Source organism: Varanus komodoensis, unplaced genomic scaffold (genome assembly GCF_004798865.1).
Source record: "Varanus komodoensis strain SLA01 unplaced genomic scaffold, ASM479886v1 scaffold55, whole genome shotgun sequence".
In the NCBI taxonomy this organism is placed as follows: Eukaryota; Metazoa; Chordata; class Lepidosauria; order Squamata; family Varanidae; genus Varanus; species Varanus komodoensis.
Window position 1 is genome coordinate 4,538,289 of NW_025336157.1, and position 23,468 is coordinate 4,561,756.

The 23,468-nt window shown below is 55.0% G+C and overlaps 1 protein-coding gene across 2 annotated transcripts in view; it reads right to left on the reverse strand.

Annotated features, from left to right (window-relative positions):
* The window catches only part of EFNA3 (ephrin A3), a 42,056-nt gene extending 20,149 nt beyond the window's left edge, over positions 1 to 21,907 (reverse strand). For both annotated transcript variants that reach the window (XM_044448730.1, XM_044448729.1), the window contains exon 1: positions 21,723 to 21,907. In XM_044448730.1, the coding sequence (XP_044304665.1) occupies positions 21,723 to 21,847 (125 nt within the window). In that variant the 5' untranslated portion in view covers positions 21,848 to 21,907. The remainder of the gene's footprint in view (positions 1 to 21,722) is intronic.
* Between the last annotated feature and the right edge of the window lie 1,561 nt (positions 21,908 to 23,468).

A 23,468-nucleotide genomic window follows, 5' to 3' on the forward strand; every position in this document is an offset into this window, starting at 1 on the left:
CCCCAGGCAGCTTACAAGAGCCTCTTCCTCCCTGCCCCGGTTTTCCTCCTCACAACAACCCTGTGAGGTAGGTCAGGCTGAGAGTCAGCAACTGGCCCTGAGTAACCCAGTCAGCTTCACGGCCAAGCGGGGACATGACCCTGATTCTCCTAAGCCCCAGTCTGATGATCTAACCCCCACGTCACTGAATGATCTCAGCGGCTAATGTATTATTCAAACATGGAAAATGGAAAATGATGGAGGCAGAACACTTTGCCATGCATGGTTTGACATCAAAGAGCCCCCGTCGGGCAGGTACCCAAAAACTGGATGCAGGCCCAGGAGGTGTTAGACAAACCCCTACGTCAGATGAGACCAGACCCAAAGGCTTGGCTCCGGGACTTCCCTCCCCTTTTCTCCACTGCAAACTTTGCTTTACCTGCCTCTCACGGTGACCCAGACATGGGCGGAGGTGAGAAGGAACAGCGGCTGACATGCTTCCTGGCCGTCTGCCAAAAAGTGGGTGCCAAGAGGAGGAGGAGGAGCAGTTGGTGGCAACCATGGGGAGAAGACAGACTCATGCAGGGAGGGCCTCCATGAGGTTATTTATGTATCCCGTTGCTCCATTTAAAGCTCATTTTTTTCCTGCAGGGACCCATTTTTCCCCCTTCCCCGTTTTATCTCCCCAACAACACTGCAAGGTAGGCTAGTCTGCCGGCTCAAAGTCATGCACAATGACCTTCACAGCCAATTGGGGACTAGAATCCACTGGCACTCTAACCACTAGGCAGTACTGGCTCTCAATTTGTCCAAGGCCTTCTAAAACCAGGAGCTGCCGATGAATGCCCTCAGGTATCATTTGCTTTCCAACATCATTATGCAGAGGTAAACTGCTCCCAAACCTGGAGGCTCCACTTAGCAGCTGTGATTACTCCCACATTAGTGGCTGCTTATCCTCTAGACACTGACTTATGAAAATATGCATCTTCCTGCACCCAGATGAGGGCTGAAGTTCACCGAGATCCTTATAGCCCTGACCATGCACAGAAACGGCGAGGACCAGCCTGCACAACCTTGCAAAACCACAATGACAACCTGGTGCCCTCCAGCTGGGTTGGCCAACGATCCCCATCATCCTTGACCACTAGCTATGCTGGCTGGGAATCCCAGGGCAAAATGTCCACAAACACTCTTCCCCGTCTCTGCCTCACTTTGGAAGAAAAAAAAAAGCCATCGACCATTAGTTGTTTTCTTTTCACCACTGCTCGTTGCCAACACACACGTGCAGACTCTCTCTCTCTCTCTCTCTCTCTCTCTCACACACACACACGGGTGTGCATGTGCAAAAGTAGCTATACAGTTATAAGAGTTACACAGAGTTCCTCACCCTGTTCCAAAGTGTGCTTGAGTGTAGAAACTAGACTATTTGAGCACTGAAGAGACTGTACTTAATTGCAATTTGTATGCCATCCTTGTGACTTAATCAAGCTATTGTTTTTTCATAATAAAAACTGCACACCTACTTTTGCACCCGCGTGTGTTTGTGTGTGTGTGTGTGTGTGTGTGGGCAGCCGGCAACACAAAGCTGCTTGCTGCGTGTGGGGATGCCACAGAGCCGACAGGGCCCGGTGCAACACTGGCTCGGCAGAACCCCCAGTCCCCACGGCGCAGAGAGCCGCGCGAATCCTCATTCCAGCTCTGTTGTGGGGAGAGGAGGGAGAGGGTATCGATCGGCTGAGAGCAAAACAGCTCATTGATTTTACACTTTCTTGCCCGACAGCGCGCGCTGTAGCACAGACTGGGGAGGAGCGAAAGGGAGCCGGGGAGAAGGGACCCTTCCACCGGGGCCAAGCGAGGAGTGCAGAGAAAGGTGCCGCGGCACAGCTCCGAGAGGCAGGACGGCCTTGTGCGCCAGGCGAGCCTGCGAGCCAGCAAAAAAGACAGCGCTAACGGTGCACCACCTTGATTAAATGCTTCCAAGCCGGTCCACCCAGCGGCGAACAAACAGCGGCACAGGCGACCAAGCAACGCTGCATACGAGCCAGAGATGGAGTCGTTGCAATCCATTAACTGATTAATTAATTTCTATTTTGCAAGAAAAGCAAACAGAAGGTACAGGAGTGTCCCTCCTCTCATCCTTATGCTCGGGTCTTCATCTTACTCTCCTTCCAAGCTGCTTCGGAGAAGGGCGAATGAGGGAAGAGATGGCGGATTCAGCCAGTGGGATGCCAGTTGCTGACTCCCTGCTAGCAAAAGCCAACATTCTGAAGAAGCAGAATTCTACGGCAGATAGCAAATTTCTCCAACTGTGCCGGAAGATCACAGTCAGCATGGAAAACGGCGCATTCCCTTCAGCGAAACGACAATCCAACCAGGTAGGCCAATATTTTCCCCATTCTACAGATGGGAAAACCAAAGCAACAAAGATGTGAATCATCAGGCAGCTGATGGTTTGCTACAGCCCCATCCTAAGATATGACTGGTTTTTTTGTTTAATTCAACAAATTCTCTTTGTAGAGAATTGCATGGGAAATAACTGGTCCCCACTTCAGTTGCAGTTCAATTGCTGCTCAGTTTTTATAAGGAATTGGCAAAGATACTTTGGGGCAGGATAGCACCCATTTTCTGGGTTCAAAATCTCTCAAACTTATTTATGATGTGAATTTCCATTCTTCTAATCAGAATTCTTTTAAACACGGCCAGCTGTTGCATGAAAGGCATATTAATGCGGGGAACCTGAGACGGAAAAGAGACGGGCCCCAGAAATATGAAAGCATCGAAAATTGGCAAGGGGACAACGTGCCAAATTGCGGTTAGCATGGGGATACAAACATATTAAATACAATAAACGGCGTGGTTCCATATTGTCCCACGATGCTTAAAAGCCATGGGATATTTTAAAAGCTGGGAGCAAGTGCCAAGATGCTTCCTCCAATGAGCCCCATGACATCCTCGTGAAGCATGGCCTGACTCGTGCCGTTCAAAGAGCGGGAGAAGAGGAGACAGACAATGCCAGCTTGCCAGGGGAAGAAGGAGCGAGAATCGAGAGACCCCTTTTAATATTTCCTCCTAACCCAGGCCACACGACCAAATGCTCCGTAAATCCTAGACCTACCGGCTTTGGCTAACAAGATCAATGGGTTTTTTAATTGAGTTTTAATTAAGCGATCAATCTGCAGCTGGCAACTCAATTAAGGACCCATGCAGAACCCTGGTGGCGCTTATGCTGCAGAGCACAAGAGGAGAGTGCCCATGACGGACACCCGGCCTCCCCGATGCCTGCACCCCGACTGCTCCCCTACAATGGGTGTATTTAAAGCCCTTCTGCCGCATCCTGTACCCAGAAGGCTTCTGGGGTGACCTACACGTGCCAGCAGCAGGACAGCCACTGCTTTCAAGACACGAGGCGAGAGGAAAGACTATGGGGAGGGAGGAGGAGGAAGAGGCGAGCCACGTCAGTGCTCCTGCAGCGGTGCCACCTTGCTCCCGGCCCTGTTTTGGAGAGGCGGCTGGGCACACTTGGCGGGGACGAGCTTCCGAGCCCTTTTCCCACAACCCTTGGCCATGGGCAGCACTAAGTGGCCAGAGCGGCACGGCTGGAACGCGCCCAGGGCCCTTTGCATCCCGCGTGCTGTTTTCTGTAGCACCTGCCCTGCCCCACTCGGGAATCCCGCAAGCACTCTTGACCCTCTCTCCGCTGGAGGGCCAGATTGCACTTCGGAGAAGCTCTCAGGGCCTGCATTCCAAAAACATTTCCGAGGGACACAGACTTCTCTGCCGGCTCAGCAGGGCCCCTTTCTTTTGCTCCTCTGGCCCGGATCTTGCAAAGCCAGACACCCGGCGTTTTGCAGCAGGGCCAAGCGGCCTGGCCCCGGTTCTCACACACACCCTCCCGCGTCCCTTCGTCAACATTTTTTTCCACCTGGCTCTGCAGACACCCGGTTGCAGGGAGCTGCAAAAGCCCGACACCCATGAATCACAGAGCGCAGGTCTGGGAGAACTGCCTAGTCCTCGGGGCTTCCTCCGCCTAAACAAACAGGGTGCAAGGTTTGTTCTCCTCCTTGCACCCCAGGGCTGACGACAAGCCGCGCTTCCTGAGCTTGTTTGAGAGCTCTCCTCCCTCGACTGTCACCACCACTGGTCCTTGCAGCAGACTTTCTGGAGGGAGATGAGAGGCAACGCTGCCCTTCGACTCGTCCCAGCCCTGCTGAAAGACGTACTTTTTTCTCCCTCTGCCCTCCCCATTCCTTTTTCCTTGTGTGTCGCGTCTTTCCACATCGTAAGCCTGCGGGCAGGGACTGTCTGCTTTATTAATTACCTAAAAACCACTCTGGGAGCTTTTTCAGCTGAGAAGCAGCATAAAAACTGCTTGGAATAAATAAATAACATTAGCAAAGAGGAAAGAGGTGGAAACGCGCAACAAAAATTAACATCTTGCTTGTAATCCCATACCTGATCCCTGATTCATAAGGGCTCGCTGGGGTCACTCGGCACAGGCAGAAAGCACTTTGCCCATGCTCAGGGGGATGCTGTTCCATCCCCCCAGGACTAAATAACTGCAGAATACCCACATTCCAGGGCTGAGCACCAATAGGGATTCTTTATTACGGCAATTGTATCTTGCCGTTTCCCTCTTGCATCGAACACAAGGCAAATTCTCCTTGCCGTCTCTGTTTGTTCTTCACAACAACACTGTGAGGTAGACTAGACCTAGAATCAGTAGACGATCCAAAGTTATCCAGTAAGTTTCAAGGCCACGTGAGGAGTAGAACCAGGATCTCCCAAATCCCAGTCCAATGCTCTAACCACTAAACCACACTCCATCTCCTCCCCGGCCCTGCAAGCCAGTGTAGACAAAGGCACAAGCATCTATTCCAAAAGAGTCGCAAGGGGGACTCCAGTCCCCAGTTCAGACCATCACGCATATCACGAAACTGCTAGAGAAACATGCACAGGCATCGAAGCTAAATGGTAGGATCAGGAGCCAAGAGACGCTGGTTCAGGTCCTCACTTGCCAACAAGGCTTGCGGGAAGTCTCAAACTTAGTCACTTGACCTACATTAAAAAAAACAACAACTGAGTGTAGGTATATTTATTTATTTAAACCATTTTTATGCCGCCCCATTCGCAAAAAGCCTCGGGGCGGCTTACAACATTAATAAATAAACAGTTATATAATTAGAGTTAAAAAACCGGAAACATCTCGGCATGTATAGAAAAACCCAATAAATACAATTCATAAATTAACGATTAAAATAACTTTTAAATAAACTTTTAAATATATGGGACACAATGGATAAATATCCTCAGCTCCTTAAGGAAGGAAAGATGAAAACCAAGAGAACTGACATGAAATAAATGGAGGTTAAAATTCCCTAGCCAATAAGAATATGATACTCAACTCTCTTCTATTGTATCAAAAACAAGGATGTGCGCCTTTCCTTGCTTTACCCCTGACTAACTGCCCCCTAGCTTTCTAACCCCCTGGACCAGTGCACATCTTTAGATTGCAGGCTCCTGGGGGCAGAGACTGGTCAAGCCTTCGTAGAGGCTCCCTCGGGTTGTTCCTCACTGTTTGCATCTGTTTTCCGAAGTCAAATAAGGGCTGCAGGAGCCAATATTCCTTTGGGTAGGGTCGTCTTTATGCAGAGCGACACACACAGGCATGTCTGCAGGATCCAATGCTAGACGCCCGGCTTGTCGCCGCTTTTCCCCGGGCCGTTCCCAGGGCCGGGAAGGAGGTCGGGGCCTTTTCGACCTCCCAGCCCAGCTCTCCCGGCCTGGAGAGCTGGAACCACCATCTGGGCACCGAGGCGTGGCGGCTGGCAGCTCTGAGAAGCCGTCGCGCTGAAGGGTCCTTCTCAGACTCAACAGCTCGCAGCCTCTGAAGACTCCGCCGCTGTGGAGCTGGAGCAGATAAGAGGCGCCTTGAAGTGGAAATGCTGGAGGAGGCGAGGGGGCAGGCAGCCTCCGGCCGGGCGCCTTCCCCCTGCGCTGCGGTGGTGGAGAACTGAGCTGGCTCCGGTGCCAGATTCTGGCAGGCCTTCTGGGGCAAGTCAAGCTCGGCGGTCCTCTCCTTCTGACCACCCCTCCCCAGCCGCCACTCCTCCTCCTCTTCCTCCTCCTCCTCCTCCCCGCGTCTCCCACTTGCCTACCCAAGAAGCAGAGCGAATTACCATGGTATCGTTGCTCCTCTTCCCCACCACCGCAGTTCTGCTTCTTGGGGAGGCAAGTGGCTTAGACCAGAGCGAGACGCGGGTGCAAAGGAGAGTAATGCGCAGCTTCGGGGTAGCAACTCTTGCCAATGGGTCCCAGTTGGTACGTGGGCCACTGGCAAGCCGCCCCTGCCCCCGGCCCTGCTGCCCACTGGCCCACTCCTGGCAGGGTGCAGTCCTGCCCAAGGAAGACGTCCCGGGGAGCCAAGCTGGGCAGCTGGGAGTAGAGACTCCTGAATGGGCTGGGGTGCCAATTCGGGGGCTGCCCACACATCAGGTGTGTCTTTTCGTAGGCTCCTTGTGCCCCTTTCTCCTTCTCTCTTCTCATCGAGAGCAGAATTGACAGCAGCTGGCCCACGCCAAACCCATCCGGGCTGAAAAACAGAGGTGCTTCTATGCACCATGAATAATTTGGCTGCAGAATTCCCTGCCCCATGACGGGCGGGGTTTTATCCGGTTTTTAAAAAGATGAAGCTGCCTTTGTGACTGGCTTGAGGGCGTCCAAAAGGCACTCGGTTTGCCCCCACAGTGCTGGAGCGGCAGGGCACTTCTTTCGCTAGTGGCCCCAGGACGAGCATAAAGGCCGATGCAAGGCGGACGCATGTGCATGCAGGCGACAGAGAAAGGACGGGCTCCTCTGAACTCTTAGCGCGGTCCTGGCACCTGTGATCCAGCAAGTGCCAAGCCCCTTTCAGCCTGAGGACGGAATTCCATTCCGGAGAGCTCTCACAGGCTGCGTTCCTGGAGAGGATGGGGCCGAAATGCCCACACTTTTCTGCGTAATGCTCTTACTGCCGGTAACCGAGCCACAGCCGGGATATTTCCATTTTTTAGAAGCGAAGGGGAAGCAGTGCAAAAGCTGGGGAACCGCTAGCCGAATGGTGCTTGGAAGAAGGGGAAGCTGGAGTGTCCCTCGGGGGGGTCCCCCGGTTTCCCTGTGGGCCCGGACATCCCACCCCCTTGGTTTATAAAAAAGGGGGAAGAATCCAGCCTATGCTGGACCATTCCTAAAGCAGATCACGCAGAGAGCGCCAGTGATCCAGGGCACTGGAAACAAAAGAATTCAAGCGAGTTAGGCCGCCTCTGTGCAAAACCTTTACGGGGGCTCTCATCTGTCTGAAATCCAGCACCTTTGATCCCTGGAAACCCAGATCCGTAACACATGGGCTGGAGACTGTGCAGAGCCTGGGGGGTGGGGGGCACTTTGCTTCCACAGTCTTGAGGAGTGAGGCCCTGGGGTGCATGGGGCTGAACCACAATTCAGACTCAGCCTGGTAAGAACTGAAGGCTGCGTTGCCCAACACGGTGCCCTCCAGATGTGTGGGGATACACTCCCCATCATCCCCAGCCAGCATGCCCGCTGGCTGCACTGGCCAAGGGGAATGGAAGCTGTAGTCAGAAAAGTGCCATCGCATTGAACCTATAGGATAACGCACCACCTACTCAGTATCAGACTCCATACCAGAAAATGCTCCCCTGAATCAGACCTTGGGGGCAACTTCTTGTTTCCTTCAGGAGCCAAATGGACACTTCCAGAAATGCGCAGAAGCAGGGTGCGGCTGCCCCGTCCCCTAAAAGAGGTGACTGACCCTGCACAGCAGGCATCCCTCGATGAGAGATCTGAGAATGCCACCCTTTGGGTTGAGAGCATCACACTTCCTAAGTCACTAGTCCTTATGACGACAAATGCATAGGAAATGCCCTTCAAAACAAGTAAGAATTCCAGGCAGTTTTTGAATACGCCTGCAGCAAGCTCTAACTGCGTTGGCTGACCAGGCTCACTGTGAGTAAAATCCATACACCAAACTCCCGGCTACCATTTTTTAAATGGGCTGCCAAGTACCCTTCCCAAAACATTGCACCTGTTTGTTCTGGGGCTTCAGCGGAACTGGTCCAGACTGGAGTGGGATAAACATCTGGCAGTGCCATCCACAGAGGTATATCTAAATAGATCTAGAAAACTTGCTGTTTGTCCAGGCTTGGCACGGGCGCCGATCTACCCAGAATCCTCCTGCGCCCAGCTCCACTGTGCCGTCGCCCACCGCTCCTCCGAGCGGTTCCTGTTTTGGACGGTGACCAGCTCCTCCAAGAGACGCTTCGTGGGCCTGACAAGGTAGATTTGAGCATCGCGAACATAAACGCAAACAGGCAAAGCTCCTTTCACGGCCGAGTCTCGGCCGCACTCAGACAGCTTCGCCGGCGATGCTTGTTGCCATCCTGAGCTCCGGCTTGGAAGAAAACACTCTCCCGGCCTGGAAGGATTTCTTCAAACGGTGCTTTTGCTCCGGACTGAACTCAGACATGGTCAAGCACTGGATGAGTCGCCCTGGGTACCCCAGGAAGCAGCGACTCCAGCGGACACATGTGAACCGACACGGGCGCCTAGAGAGCGGCCCAACCTCCCAGGGAGGTGTGGAAGGATGAATCCCAAAATGCCGTTCCTCAGCCCCGCTCTGCGTGCCAGCAAGGATTTGCCAGGAGACCATTTCTCGCCCTGTCTCTTGGGTTCGCGCCCAGTCCCCTGTAGCGTGTAGACTTCTTGTAGATGTTATTTCGGCAACACCAAGACCTCTGAGAGGCCCGAGCCCAGCTCGCTGTTTGATATAGAAATATGCCCACTGCACTGATTCTCCAAAGTGGGAGGCCAGTGAAGGGACCCCCTGTCCCCACACCCAGCCCACTGACATCCCACATTACGCTTGCGACTCCGGTCTCAGGGCTGCCGGAGGAATCCCACCGTGTGGCACTCACAGAGGCCTCAAGTGGCACTCATAAAGCTCGCCGGCCCTCTGCAAAACTTTATTTTTAAGGAAAAAATACTCAGAAAAGCTCATCGGCCACGCCAGACCTCAACAGGGACTAACTACGCCCACCTTTGACGGCAGCCCCGCTCTTGCTGGCCCCTGGATATCGTGCACCACAATTCCCATTCTCTCTCACCACCAGCCACGCTGGTGGGGAGGATGGGGCTTGCAGTCCAGGCTGTCCGGAGGGTACCACAGCTGGGTTTCCTCAAGACCCATCTGTCTCTGCATGCCTCCATTTACAGCTCTGTGGCTTCTTTTGCCACTAGCTTTTTGGCACCCCTTCCTGGGCCAGAGCGGCTGATCTTACCAAAGGGTCGGGGTATTCCCTTTCTTCCCTGCCCCACAGCAACGAAATAAACCCAAGCCCAAAAACACAAGCCCTAAATTCTCCTTTGCTAATACTCCGGGGTCCAGCCAATGTGGCGAAAGGATTGCTGTGTATTGTCGTGGCAAAGCCTTCGCCTGTAAGAAATTGCTCCTTATTTGATTCTCCTGTCCAGCAATCTCAAAAGTTCCCAGATCCCGGTTTGAGATTTCTTAGCCAGCTTTATGAATGGAGACCAAAAAAAAAAACCCTCCAGAAATAAAAAAGGAACAGAAAATGGGAGGTGGGGTGAGGAAGGGAGAGCAGCTTTCCTTAACAGGATTAAGATGAATGCAGAGGGGGGAAACTTTAATCTCCACCCTGGGGTTAATCTGGATTAATCTCCCCCACTCCTTGCCGATCTGGATCGAAGGCTGTTGCTCGCTTTGCCGATTGCTGCCCACAGTAGTTCGGGTGTGAAAACTGATCTGTGCCTCTCGGATCACTTGTGGCCCCCAGGCCCTAATTTGAGCCCCACCTGGTGTTGATTCCTCCCCATGGTTAAAAGGGCAGGCTCCTTGAACTGGTATTAAAATGAGGATTTTCTGTCTCTGAACTGTAATCCCTCTTTAAACAGGTACAAAAGTGAAGGGGTGGTGCTGTTTACATAGCAGCAAACCCTGCTGCTCTCCGGAGGAGCCACATCTGTCCAGGCAGCCGGTAGCTCTGCCTGGCTCGATACGGTCAGCGCTCGAAACACAGTGGTTTTCCAGTTTTTCCGACAGCCGTCGTGTGGTCTTTGCCAACACAGCCTGGGAGGTGCCAAGCTTTGAGCCAGGAACTTGTGCGTGCAAAAAGCATGAGGTCTCGTACCGAGCTACAGCTTTGCCTAAAAATAAGATTCTAGTCCTTAGGATTGTGAAGAAGTTAGTCCATGCAGCCCAGTGCTGCCTCAGCAGGACTGGGCAGAATCAGGTCTTGTGGGATCAACTTCTTTTTTCACTAGGTACACTGACCAGGGTCAAGAAGTTTTATTTATTTATTTACCATAAATAAATAAATCTATTTATTTATCCCGTCTTTCTCCAACGTCCCAGGACGGCTTACAACATAATAAGTTCAGGGAGAAGGACAAACAAATGGCAGAATAAGGTGCTCTGGAAAGATGCTAAGTCTGGGAACTTGTTTTCAGTATCAAAACTGGAGCTCGAACATTTCTCACCCATTCCTCGCCCCCACAAACTTCCTTCATTTCAGCAGCCTAACTCAGGCAGGAAGGAGAAAAGGCCTTTTGTTTTGACAAGTAGTAAAATGACAGATCAGCCAGTCCTGGTTAACTCACAGCTCTTGTTAAACAACTGGAGTCAGAAGTCCCAAGTCAATCTATTGCCAATCGCCCAGAAATCCACCAGCAGAACCCGATCAGCCTTTTGCCATGCCAAACACCAGTATGCCCTGCAAACAGCTTCCAACCATGCCATTTCTTTTTTTTTTTTTTTAAGAAATGTTATTAAAATTTTAAACTAATACTAAAAACATCAATCATCACATACATCAGACTAACTGGGTCAGCCCCTACTACATATTTTTAGCATTCTATAATCATATTCAAATCAGTTTATAATAACATCTCTAAATCTGCGCCGAGTCCCGTTTCTCCAGCCAATCATAGAAAAAATCCCAAGTTTGATAGAAGTCCAACCGTGCCATTTCTAAGAAAATGCTGCATGTAGGACCACAGGTTTCTGGGCAGACCTGTTCAAATCCTGACTCAACCACAGAGCCAAATGGCTGACCTTGGACCGGTCTCTCCGAAAAGTCCCCTTACATAGAAACACACGCACTCACTCTCCTTCTGCTACTTCGTGCCACCTCACAGGGTTGCTGTGAAAATGAAAGGGAGAAATCGGCACACTCTCTCGAGCTCCACAGAGGCAAAGCTGCCGAGATGTAAATAGGCTTAAAGATAAATGAGTACAAACCGGCTCTTGACTTGAGAGCTGATAACGGCTTGTTTTCAGCCTGGAAGTTGAAGCAAGAGCAAATCCACCAAGGCAAGTCCAGCTCAGCCCATTTGTACTAACGGGAAGGAGGTGAGTCCAGGTTTTACCCCTCATGCACAGACACATGGGCTGTTGTCCCCCTGCACACAGGAGCATCAAAAGTATCCAGTCACACCAGTACAATGCAGAGATGCGGCAGGACCCCCTGCCCCTACCAGGAGGCTGACTGGGAGAGAACGCAAGCCCAGAATGGGGAATCGTGCAGAGAGACACGGGTGTATTTATTTCTCTTTGGTGCACTGAGGGATTCTCCGGGCCCACAGACCTGCTTCTTGGCATTTCTGGGGAACGCACCTGGGCGGAGAAAGCCATGCACCTGCAGAGAATCCAAGGGCAGGTTTTTGCCTTCTGTGAAAGAGACACTTCCATGCGAAGAAAAATGAGGGAACAGGAACAAATTTAATACAGATTGCAAACAGCTACTCTTGCACAATGGAGAGTGAAAACGAGGCGTTCCTGGGGAGAGATGGTGTGAAACATACATAGACACAGAGAGTAACATGCCGTTTTCACAGGACTATGCATTACAACGAATGACTTTGTCTTTAAGATACCGCCCAGGCCGTAGCCAAAAGCAACCATTCCAAAGCGTGTATCTTTTGGGCACTGCATGTAATGAACAAAAAGTATCAAAAAGCAGCGTTGCCACTCAACACAGCTCTGTACCGGTTCCAGCACCATTTGCTTCCTTCCAATTAACGGGGCCTCGTCATGCGTCAGCACCCCTCTATGGGGTGGAATTGGATCACACGCACAATGCCCCCACCTCTGAAAGAGGTCCAGCCCAGGAGAAAGGGAACAGAAAACCTCATACAGTTGTAGCTGATACTGACATTTTGGGTGTGATCGGATTTCGAGCCAAATGACCAGCCCTGAAAGAAGGGAGGTTGTCACACCCCTGGAAGAGTCTCTGAGCAAGGTCACAGCTGGAACAGTTACCATCCAAAACATCTGGGGATCTACTTTCTGCCCAACCGCTTGGTCTCAGGCTGGCTGGCAGCGGTTCTCTGGCATCTTTGCCTGAGATCAGAGTCTTTTAACCAGAAAGCCTTGGTTAGTTACAACAAATCTGGGGTTAGGTAGAAGGTGACCTGGATCCACTGGTGGATCTCTCTGACCTTGCCACAGATGGGTGAGGGTGAGTACCCGGAGGAGGGCCTTCTCTGTGGTGGCGCCCCACTTATGGAATGCGCTCCCCAGAGAGGTCCGCCTGGCGCCGTCGTTATTTGTTTTTCGGGGCCAGGCCAAGACCTTTTTATTTAAATGTTATTTTAATTAATTGTTAATGTATTTATTGGTTTTATTTATTGCCTGGATGTGTCCAATTTTTATATTTTGTATTGTTATTTATTTGCTGGAAGCCGCCCCGAGGCTTATGCGAATGGGGTGGCATACAAGTTTCCCAAATAAATAAGTAAGTAAGAGTTTTGACACACAGCTGTTTAGCAGCACTCCCTTGCCTTAAACTATAATGTTGCAATGAAGCAACCTTGGGAGCTACCAGGTATTCAGGGTGTGTGTGGTGGGGGGGGGGACTGCAAACTCCATGTGGTTCAGGGCCTCCAAACAAATTCCCAGGCTTAGAATTATTCAGACCAGTATCTTGTCATCCGGCTGAGGCTCCAGCGGATGGTTCTTCTTGGGGCGGTGGTAACACCCAAAGCAGATCCAGAAAAGCTTGCTCCCAGCCCACCCACAGAGTGCAACGACACCAGGCTGAACAAATCAATGACCTCACCCGCTCTAAGGTGGGTCCCTGTGGGTCTCAGGAGTATGGGCAAGGACTGAATGGCTGGGTAGGAGCAACAATGCTACTTCCTGCGAGCGCCTTTGCACTCAAGGGCACGGCATGAAAGGAAAGAGGGAGGTGGAGGGAAGAGGGGGGAAATGCAAGCAGGCTCAAGCATCAGTGCCTTCTGATGGCATACTAGTTCTCACCATGACTAGTTGGAATAAACAACTGGAGCCTTTTGGAGGTGTGTTCTGCTACTGTGCTATGGCCCATCCCCTCAAATCCCAGGCAGATGGGACCTGTGGCCTGTCTCAGAGGCATCTCCATGGCCGCTGGCTCTTTGCCGTCAACGCACACCTCCAACCTTACCTCTCCTTCCTCCATCCCTTCTTGGTCTATTTAATCAGAACTGTTTGGGACATAAAAGGAGGGCACTTCCTTTGCACACAAAAGCACAAGCGAACAGCCATGCACATGGGCCAGAGGTGCATCGCATCAAGGCTGGATGCGAGAAGCACTGACTGAGCAGCTTCCCAACGGTGCTGCACATGCCAAGACGTCCAGACCGTGAGATGCGCCACTGACTCCTGTGTGGAGGCATCCACAGGTGAGCTGCATCCTCCATTCTCCCTCGGGAGGAACGGGAACGGCGCCACATGGCCTTGAAGACGCATGGAGCAGGGAACACTCCTCCTCTGCCCCTGGGATCTAATGCATTTGGGAGGGCGGGATGCAACGTCACGGCGGCTGACGCAAAGAAGGGGGACAAGCAAGTCCCAGCCACGGTTGCTACCATGATCTGCCGAAGGAAAGGGGACCACGGGGAGGAAAGCAAGCCGAGAAGAAGCACCCCTCCCCTAATCACCCAAAACTCCACACACCCAGCCGTCCACCCACAGCTGCTTCTCCACACCCGGCTCTTGAGAAAGGGCTGAGAACGCCTGAAAGAGAATTGCTGGCAGAAGCAAAACAGAAGTGTCCTCGGACTGGGTACAAGACCGAGATAAACCGTGATGCAGCCACGGCGGTGGATCCCTAACAAAGCTTTTCCCAGTCGGGTGCCGTGGAGATGCGTCAGGCTGCAGTCCCATCGTCCCCAGCTGGCAAAGCCAGGGGGTGGGAATATCGGGGGTTGGGCAAGGCGGTCTGAAGGGACAGGCCTCAGCCTGGATTGGAAGCACTGGGCCCAGGTCGCTGCTGCTCCCACATGGCGGCACAGCCAGCCCCTGGCTCAGGGGGAGCCCCTTCCTCGAAATCACACGAAGGAGAGGCCCAGCCATGGAGAGGCCCTGGCCGAGGGTGCAAACTGGACCCACCTGAGGTCCAAAGATGGCCATGACCCTCCTACCTGCAGCCAGCTACCAGCTGCTGGCTGGCGTTGGGGCAGTTCCCCCCACTATTCTCAAAAAAGAAATTCTCTCCGAAGGGTTAATTCCTGTCTGGAAGAGCTTTAAGCACAAATACGCTTTTGTTTTCAGTCATGCAAACATGGCTTGCACGAGCTTCTCCGAAGGGCAGGTTGGCCCTGGCCCTTGGGTAGTTTCTCACCCTTGATTTTACGTATCCATAAGTCTTTACGGAGCTGAAGGGATCTTTGTTTGCCCTGCACAAGCTCGCCATCTGTGCAGCAGCGGGCTGGAGCTGCAAAACCAAAATTCCCCACTCCAAAGCCTTAATTCTGCCCTTTTCACTGCTCCACCACGACAGCTCGGGGGCGGTTTCAAAACTGCACCAGTGGTTGAAAAGCGGCACTTATCCCAAAAGAGACCTCTTTTCCCAGATGCCCAGAGATCTGCACACAAGGAACCTAGAAAGCCACCTCGGTCGGCCGAAGCCAGTTTTGTCGAAAGCCGATTTCACTGCCCCACCCAGAATTGCTGGATATCGAACCCACAGACTTCTTCATGCAAAGCACACGCTCCATCGCTGACACACAACCTCTCCCGCCTGTCACTGTGATGTATGATAGACTCTTAACCTCTTGTGTAGCAAGTGACGGGCATCCTGCCTGTAGGTGTGATGAGGGTGCGACAAGCGCAAGCACGGACTTTGTGTGACTTATTGCTCATATTTCGACCCTGCCCTTCCTCCAAGGAGCCCCGTGCAGCATTGCTGGCAGCAGCGATTTATGATCCCAGCTTTGCGCGTCGGTCTGCACAAGTTCCTAGTCCTCCACTTCTCTGCTAGCCGGCCCAGCTGCCTAAATCCATGAAAGCGACTGGAGATCTGAAAGGAGCCCGATGGGGCTGATAGAAAACAGCCAGCTTTTAGGAAGTGGAACCCTACTTAGAAGGGTTCTGATTTGCCACAGGTAAGGAAGTAACAAACGCCCGGAAGCTGGACCAGGTCCAGGATCCATCTTGCCCAGGGCTCAAATCACAGTGGCCAACTAGCTGCTCACAGGATCCCTCAAGCAGGATGGGTGCAAGACCTCTGCCCGCCCAAGTCCTTCAGCAATGGGTGTGCGCAGGCACGCCACCGCCGATAAAGGAGGCAGCATTTGGCCTACGAGGCTAGAAGCCACTGATAGCTAGTTTTTTGGCCAGGGCGACTTATTTTATACAGTCACGTGTATTTTATATTGTTATTTATGTATTTCAATTTATTTATTTGTAAGCTGCCCCGAGGCTTCGGCGAATGGGGCGGCCTAGAAATTTTCTAAACAAATAAATGATAGCCTCCTCCCTCATGCAGCTGGCCAATTCCCTTGCAAAGCCATCCAGGCTGGTGGCCACCACCACGTCCCGTGGCAGCAAATTCCATAGTTTAACTATACCCTGTCCTTCCTTTTATTGGTCTTAAACCTCCCACCAATCAGCTTCACGGGAGGACCCTGGGTTCGAGTGTTATGGGAGAGGGAGAAAAATCTCATCCATGAGGACTAGCAGCCCTCTCCTCCGTGAATTTGCCCAATCCTGCTTTAAAGCCATCCAGGTTAGATGCTGGATCCCTCCAGATTATGGAGGTAGATTTCACTGTGCACAGATGACCCCAACAAGCCCTGAGCTGCTAATTCTTCTCCTGCAAAGGAGGAAAGGGACTGGTCAGAAAAGAAATGCAGTGCCTGGATACATACTGAGCTGGACTCTTAGCCGGCTAACAGGCAGGATGCGGCGCAATGTTGAGGAAGCCCAGTCTGTCTGGACAGGCATCGGCTCTCCAGGCGTCCAGACAAGCATCTTTTCCAGCCGTATTTGGGAATGCTGAGCACTGAATCTGGGACCGCCTGCATGCAAACTAAGTGGCTGGCTATTGCAACACAATAGCTTGCATTTGGGGCTTTCGCCCCAAAATAAGATTCCAAGCCTCATGGCTCACCATAAAGAGAGCAATTACACGGGAACACAGCAAGCCGCCCTTCTCTCACGCAAGACTTTTGATCCATCTATTTTCTTCGGCAAACAGCAGCGGCTCTCCGAGGCTTCAAGCAGGGAGATGCCAGTTTATTATTTATTATTATATCCCTATCCTGTGTTTTTCCCTTGCAAGGAACGCAAGGCACCTTCCACAACCCTCCGCTTCATTTTATCCTCACAACGACCCTGTGAGGAAGCTCAGGCGGTGACCGGTACAGAGTCACCCAGAGAACTTCATGGCAGCCTGGAGACTTAGACCCCGGATCTCCTGAGTCCCAGTCTAAGCTGCTTCGAGTTTGTTGTGGGGAAATGGGATATGCATCTAATAAATAAATAAATAACCACAGCACCACACCGTCTCTTTGCGACCAGGCATCAGAGAAAGCAAATGGCCCACAGCAACCCACTAGGCAAGAAGCTGGACCCGGGTCACCTTGATCCAAATTGAGAACAGTAACCCCAAGACCAGGAGGACTGCAGAATACGCCGGGCTCTCCACCTCTCCAAGCCCGATCCGTGGCACCGAAACTCATGCGCCAGTCGCCCCAGCCCGTTTCCAGAAAACACGCACACACTCCAGCATGTCACAAAAATGCTTAGAAAGGAAGAGGCAGGGACCCCAGAGATTTTGGGGGACAGAGGCACAGGACTGCTGCAGAAAGAGCTGATGGCCACTGGCAGGAAAACCTAAAGAAGATGGAAAGGAAGGTACCTCTGTCACCATTGCAATACTTGTGAGGCCGGAGAGAAACGCAATCGGAGAGGTGTGTTGTGGGCAGGGGGAGAGAAGGGTCGGAGCGGAACAGTCCCGAGCTCTGGTTTATTCAAATGCCCAAAATATAATGCATAAGAATAAAAGAATAAGAAGAGCAATGACTCATTTGGAACCTGGCACCTGATTTTAGAACTGCAAGGAAAGCGAGGTGTTTTTCCAGCAACGACGGGGGCATCATGGTGACGGAAGGCGCGACGTGCGGAGGTTAAGCAATGGAGCTGAGCCAGGGCACGGCTGTCCCAAAGCCATCACACCCTCTATCCCGGGTGGATTGGCTTCTCGCACCCACAACCTGCCAGGAAGTGTGGTTTCAGGAGGAGTGACACTGATCAAGCAAACCTGGGCCACTGGGGCACGTTTCCTGTGTGTGCGTGTGCGTGTGTGTGTGTGTGTACACGAATGCACGTAAAGAGGTACTGCATCAACAAGGCAAGATTGCACAGCAGAGATCACAAAGCTCATTCATCCCCCAAACCTGGGCAGGAACAAACTGGACCAACGTGAATGACAGAGAAGAAAACAATATCCAGAAACACAAATAAGCATGTAACAGAGCAGAAGACGGCCTCCTTAATAGATCTCCAGGGGAACGAGAAAGCAGCAGCTCTCTGGAGGAAGAGGCAGTGAGAAGAGGATCCTAAGCGCCAGAACTGCTCCGGCAATGGGGGGATCTCCCCAATCCTGGGGCTCAAAGGAAGGGGTCCTGCGACACGTCTGAATGCCCCCAGAGCAGCCTCTCGCGCCAGGAACGGGGGCAGAGGGTGTCTATCACCCTGGCTTGTTTATGGCCCGCTTGACACCCGCTGGCCGGGTCCACAAGGACCAATTCCTTCGATAATTTATCCCCAAAAGCCCGGCGCAAGGATACGCCGCCGCGCGGCTGCCACTGAACGGCTCTGCCGCACTGCTTCGCCATAAATATCCCCGACGCGCCGGCTTCCCGGCGCTGCGGCAGGGCCCCCCCTCCGCTTTGGCACACCACAAAGGCAGTGGCCTAGCACCTACAGGAGGGCTGTGGTTGGGGGGGAAGGCCGGGTCCAAGGTGGGGGTCCATGCCAAGGCTTCTCCCCACATCTCCCCAACAAAAGCAGCCGCCTGGCTGCTGAAGAGATAGGCCCGAGAGCAGACAGGTAGTCGCGGCGGCGAGCACGGCCACGAGCGGGGGTCTTTGGTGCAGTGCCACCACAGGACACAAGCCAGGCCAGCCCCTACCGAGTTAGGCCCGGCCTGTCCACCACCACCAAGGAAGCCAAGTGCATTGTGGGTCACGCTCTGCGGAGCATCCGTACCTGAGCCTCGTGGCGGAGCTCCCTAGCAACCGTCCCTCCGCTTCCAGATGAACCCCCCGCTCCCTCCTGTCCGCCACACGCACCACCAAACTCAGGCCAGGTTAAAAAGCGCTGGCCGCAGGAAGGGTGGGTGGGGTGGTCCCGGCAGAGGGACCCCCACCTCCGCTGTTTCCGCCATTGTGCGGTGCCCGCCAGCACCCGATTCAGACGCACAATTTATGGGCTTGGGCTTCCGCCTCAGAACACATTCTGAAAGAGGAGTGCGAGAGAAGAACGAACGAGGGCGTGAGACCCAGACGTGCAAGGCCGGATGGATGGACGGATGGACGGACGGACAGGCTGGGGCTGTGTGTGTGTCTGTGGCGGGGGGGGGGACAACAGCCCGGCACACACACTCTTGCTTGGGCTTTCCCTCCCTACTTCGGTGAATGGCCAGATCCCAGAGAAAATGGAAGGCACACATACAGCAGCGAGCGCTTCCCAAGCAGGAAGTGGGCTCGAGGCCCCGGCCAAGTGAGCCGACGGAGCCGCGGGCGCAGGGGCCGGAGCCACGTCCCTGCGGCTCGCAGGCCCAAGGCCTCTTGAGACCATTGCCCCGGCCTTGCCCACAGCGCCGCCGCCGCCTCCCTGACTTTCCGCCACCGTACCCCATGGGTGAGGCATTAGAGATGCAGCTCAGGAGCTGTTAACTCCCCCATTGATCCGGCTCCCTGTGGTTTCGCTTGGCGGCCATGACAATTTCTAGATTATTACTTAAAACCCCCACTGATTTAAAAGGGAGGTGGGTGGGGAAGACGAAAATCACCCCCCCGCACAAATGGCGGTTCCACGGTCTCTGGCATTGGCGCCCCCACCCCCTGAAAGCGCACTTTGGTAGCTAAAGGGAACTCCGGGCACTTGTAGGACCAGTGGCCCCAAAAGCCACACCGCTGCTTTCGTTATGGGAGCGATGCAGCCCCAGAGCCAAGGCAGAGGTGGGGTCTTCCCTTCACGTCAACAGTGCTGCTGGAAAGAGGGCGGGGGGCTCCCATCTGACAGGGAACCACATCCTGGCCACACCATGACGTCCCCCAAGTGTCCGACGGGCCACAAGCAGGAGTGCCAAGCCTCTTCCTCGCGCTCTGGCCACAAGGCTCCCGAGACCCCACATAAACGGAGAGGAGGAAACAAGCCCAGGATGAGCTGACGAGCTCCCCCTCATCAAAATACAGCCGCCGGCCCCCCTCTGACTATGAGTTTGACTCATGTAAAGGGGGGGGAGACAAAGATCCCCTCCCCTTTTGGCTGCTTCAGACTGCCTGCGTGTTTACATGGAACCCACCCGTCTTGCAAGCAGGGCCAAAAGCTCCGACTTGTGCTTCGGGAGCAAAGGAAAAATGAGGAAAGGGGAAGGGCGAGGTGAATCCCTTTCATCCGTGCCCTTGCCCCCCCCCCCCGCCTAAGAAAAGAGACACGCTTCCCCTTCCTCGCCAGGTAAACCCTGCAGCTTCTGTACCACGCGGATGCCCATAGCCGGCCGCCATCACACCCCTGTGTGGCCAGCGGGGTGGGGGGGGGAGACTTGGCTCCGTACCCCCTCCTGATCCCCTCCCCCCCCAACACACACACAAATACGCTTTGCCGGCCTCTTCTTTTGTGCTCTCTGCAGGTTTGCAAGGAAGGGATCGAGCGGAAAGCTTTCCACGAAAGGTGGCACGGCAGACGGGCGTGGAGGAAGCGGGCGCTGCCTGCCCTGAACTGCCCAGCCTGGAGAGGTGGGAACGAACAGGCGCCTGCCAGACAGAGCAGCACACGCTCTTGCACACGCGCTCCCCCTCCCTCCAGTGCCTGCATGAGTGTTCAGAAGGGGCACCCTCCTCGCCGGTTCGGCTTTGCCATAAACGCCCGAGCACCCCCTTCCCCCTCTGAGCACAAGCCGGTTGGAGACACCTCGCCCGGTTCCCAGCGGAGCCTTGGCGTGGCCCGGGCACGTGCCACGGGGCACTCTGGGGATGGCAGGCAGGCGCACGGGAGCGGAGGAGTCCCGCACCCACGGAGCGCGTGTGCGCAGCACAGGATCTGTCTGGACTCGTCTCGAGGCCCCCTCGCCCCCCCCCTGCCGCGACTGTGCCGGCAGAGGCCTGTCAGACCGAGTCACACCTAGGCTCCAAAAGCCCCAAAACGGGGAAAAGGAGAAATAGGTCAGGCCACGCAGACGCCTCGATGCCAGCGGGGACACGCTGCCTCCGGCGCGGGTCCTGCGAGGCGGGTGGGGAGCTTGCCGGGGTGGTCGCCCGGCCCGGGGTGGTCGCCCAAGAGGGCGCGCAGGGCAGCGCCCCCGCGCCCCCTTTGCAGAGTCGAGGTGCAAAGGGCGCGCGTCCACAGCGCACGGCCCCCGACCCACACGCTGTGTCCAGGGGCCCTCCAAGCTCGTCCACGCCCCCCGCTCTGAACTACGGAGAACCTTGAAAGGGAAACTGACAGCCGACAGCAGGGAGCTCGGTCCAGAGAGCTCTGAGAGGGGGAGGAAGGCAGACAGCCCCCCCCCCCCCCCCGCCCCAGCTCAAGCACCGCGGAGTGCAAAGCCGCCCCTTGCCGTCCCTCTGTAACGATCTGGGAAGCAAGGAGGGACCGGGTTGAATCACAGGGACTGAAGGAAAGGTGGGGCGGGGGAAGGACGGAGAGGAGAGACGGGGTGGTAACCGACGGCGGGGGTGAAGGGAAAGGAGACGGGGGTCCCAGTCCAGACAGCCGCCAGACTGGTGGGGGGTGGCGAAGAGAGGAGAGAAGAGAATGGAGAAGGAGGAAGGAAGCCTCCATTTCAGGCAGCTATTAAAAATACCGACAAAAAGCGGCGCGCCCCCCCCCCGCACTCCCAACAGCTCCAGGTACTGCGACGCACGCCCCCCCTCCACGAACCCCGATCCGCGCCGCACGTGCCCTCGCCCGATTCTTCCCCGTACGCACGCGCGCTTGCGCGCAATGCCCCGTCTCCGAGCATCCCCCCCCGTGAGCAACGCGCGCTCCCGCCCCCAACCCGACCCTCGCCCTAACACCATCTCCCCCCGCCCTACATCCAGGGTCCCGCCCCCCCGCGAGATCCCTTTCTCCTTGAGCTCCCCGCTCCCCCCCACGCCGCCGCCGCCGCCCTCTCCATGCCTCGCCTCGCCTCGCCTCGCCGCCCTTTCCCTTCCCCTTCCTTCTCCCTCCGGCCGGTACTCACTGCGGGTTGGAGCTATTCCAATGCACCGCGTGCCGGTTGCCGAGGCTGCCGGCGGGGCCGAGGCAGAGCAGCCCGAGCAGCGGCAGCAGCAGCGGGACAAGTGGAGGCAGCAGGAGCGCGGCCATGCCGCCTGGCCGGAGCGCCACGCCGGGAGCGACCGCGGCGCGCCCGAGCAGCCCGGAGCGGAGAGAGGCGATCCGGAGCGGAGTGAAACAGAAGCCGCCGGAGCCCCCAGCGCCGCCGAGGCCCCTCCCCCTCCTCCGCTCCCCTCCCCGCGCGCCTCCGGCCTGGGGACCGCCCCCTTGCGCGCGCCGCTCGTCGGTCCCGCCCGCGCGCCCGCGATTTCCCACGGGCTCCCCACGCTGCGCCCTAGAAGCCATCCAGCGGGGCGTCCCTGCCGCGCTCTCGAGTCAGCCTGCCCGATGGGGCGGACGCGGGCGAGGGGCGTGGCCCTGTCTGGCCACGACGCCCCGCCCCCTTGCTCGATCCCCTTCTCCTCTTGAGGCGGCGAGGGCCGTCTGGAGATCCCCCCCCCCCCGCGCGCGCACGGACACCTACCCGCGCGTCTCGCTCCTCTCCCCCTGCAAGTCGGATAGAGTAGTTGGCGTTTGTGCCGCCCGATGCAAGAAGGGGATCTGGGGAGATCACTGCAAGGAAGGGCCTCTGGGTGTGAGCAGAGTGCTCTTGGGACTCAGAGCATCCGGACTTCGCCCTGCACAGCGCCCGGTTCTGGAAAAAAAATGATAATGAGGTGAACGGAGAACGCCTCTCAAAGTTGGGCCCAAGCTGCTGTTTACTTCCTTGGAAAAACAGGGGAAGTAAATGAGCGGGGGGGGGGGAGGAGAAGCCCGATTTCTGAGCATGGGCAGAGCATATCTTTGTCCCCGCTGCATGCCAGGGCTTCATCACTGCCCCCTGCCTCAGGGGCTTGGGTGCTGCATATCCAGGACCCCGAGTTTTTCCTTTGGAGCCTCCACTCTCCAGGCGACTGTCCACCCCACCACTCTGTCCAGGGGGCCTCGTGCTTTCGGTGGCCTCCGATTCGCGCTGGAGGAGCTGCCCTTGGGCCTCCATGCGCTTCCATCCTGCTCCCCCCATTGAATCTTTCTGCCAGAGGTTTTCGCCGAAATCAAATGCTCGCCCCTGCCATAATCCCCTTTTACAAACGGGATCTGGGCGTCCTTAGGAGACAGCCGCACAGAGACTTTCGACCATATGCAAATCGGCACACGCAAGGACGTGCTTTGTCTGATTTTGGTTTTGGCTGAGCCCCAGACTCTTCTGGGAGCTAACACCATCCCTGGACCCAAGGCTGCCTGTCAATTCCATGGACTGACAGGGGCAGTTGACAAGTAGGAGAAAAGCAGGGCCTCTGATCATGTGCAGACAGCTTTTCACTCACCACGCTGAGGCACTAACCGCCCCTGCCCCCTCCCCGCTTATGAACAACAGCGAGGCTTAACAGGGCCAGATCTGAAGTCGCTCATGGAGCCGGGTGCTTCTGCGCCCCCGGGGGTGGGGGGGGGGCTTTCCCTTAGCGCCAAAGGAGTCTTGCATCTGGCATGAGAAAGAAAGGCAGGTTACAGGGCAACCGCTTCCAGGCTAGCTCAAGAAGTGCTCCCACCCCAGGCCCAGCAGACTCTGCATTTAAAAAATAATTGCTACCAGGTGGAGAACATCTGGAAGGAGAAACTGGAGGTTGTCTTTCATTTCTCCCCCCTCCATTCCCCCCAAACAGAGCTGGAA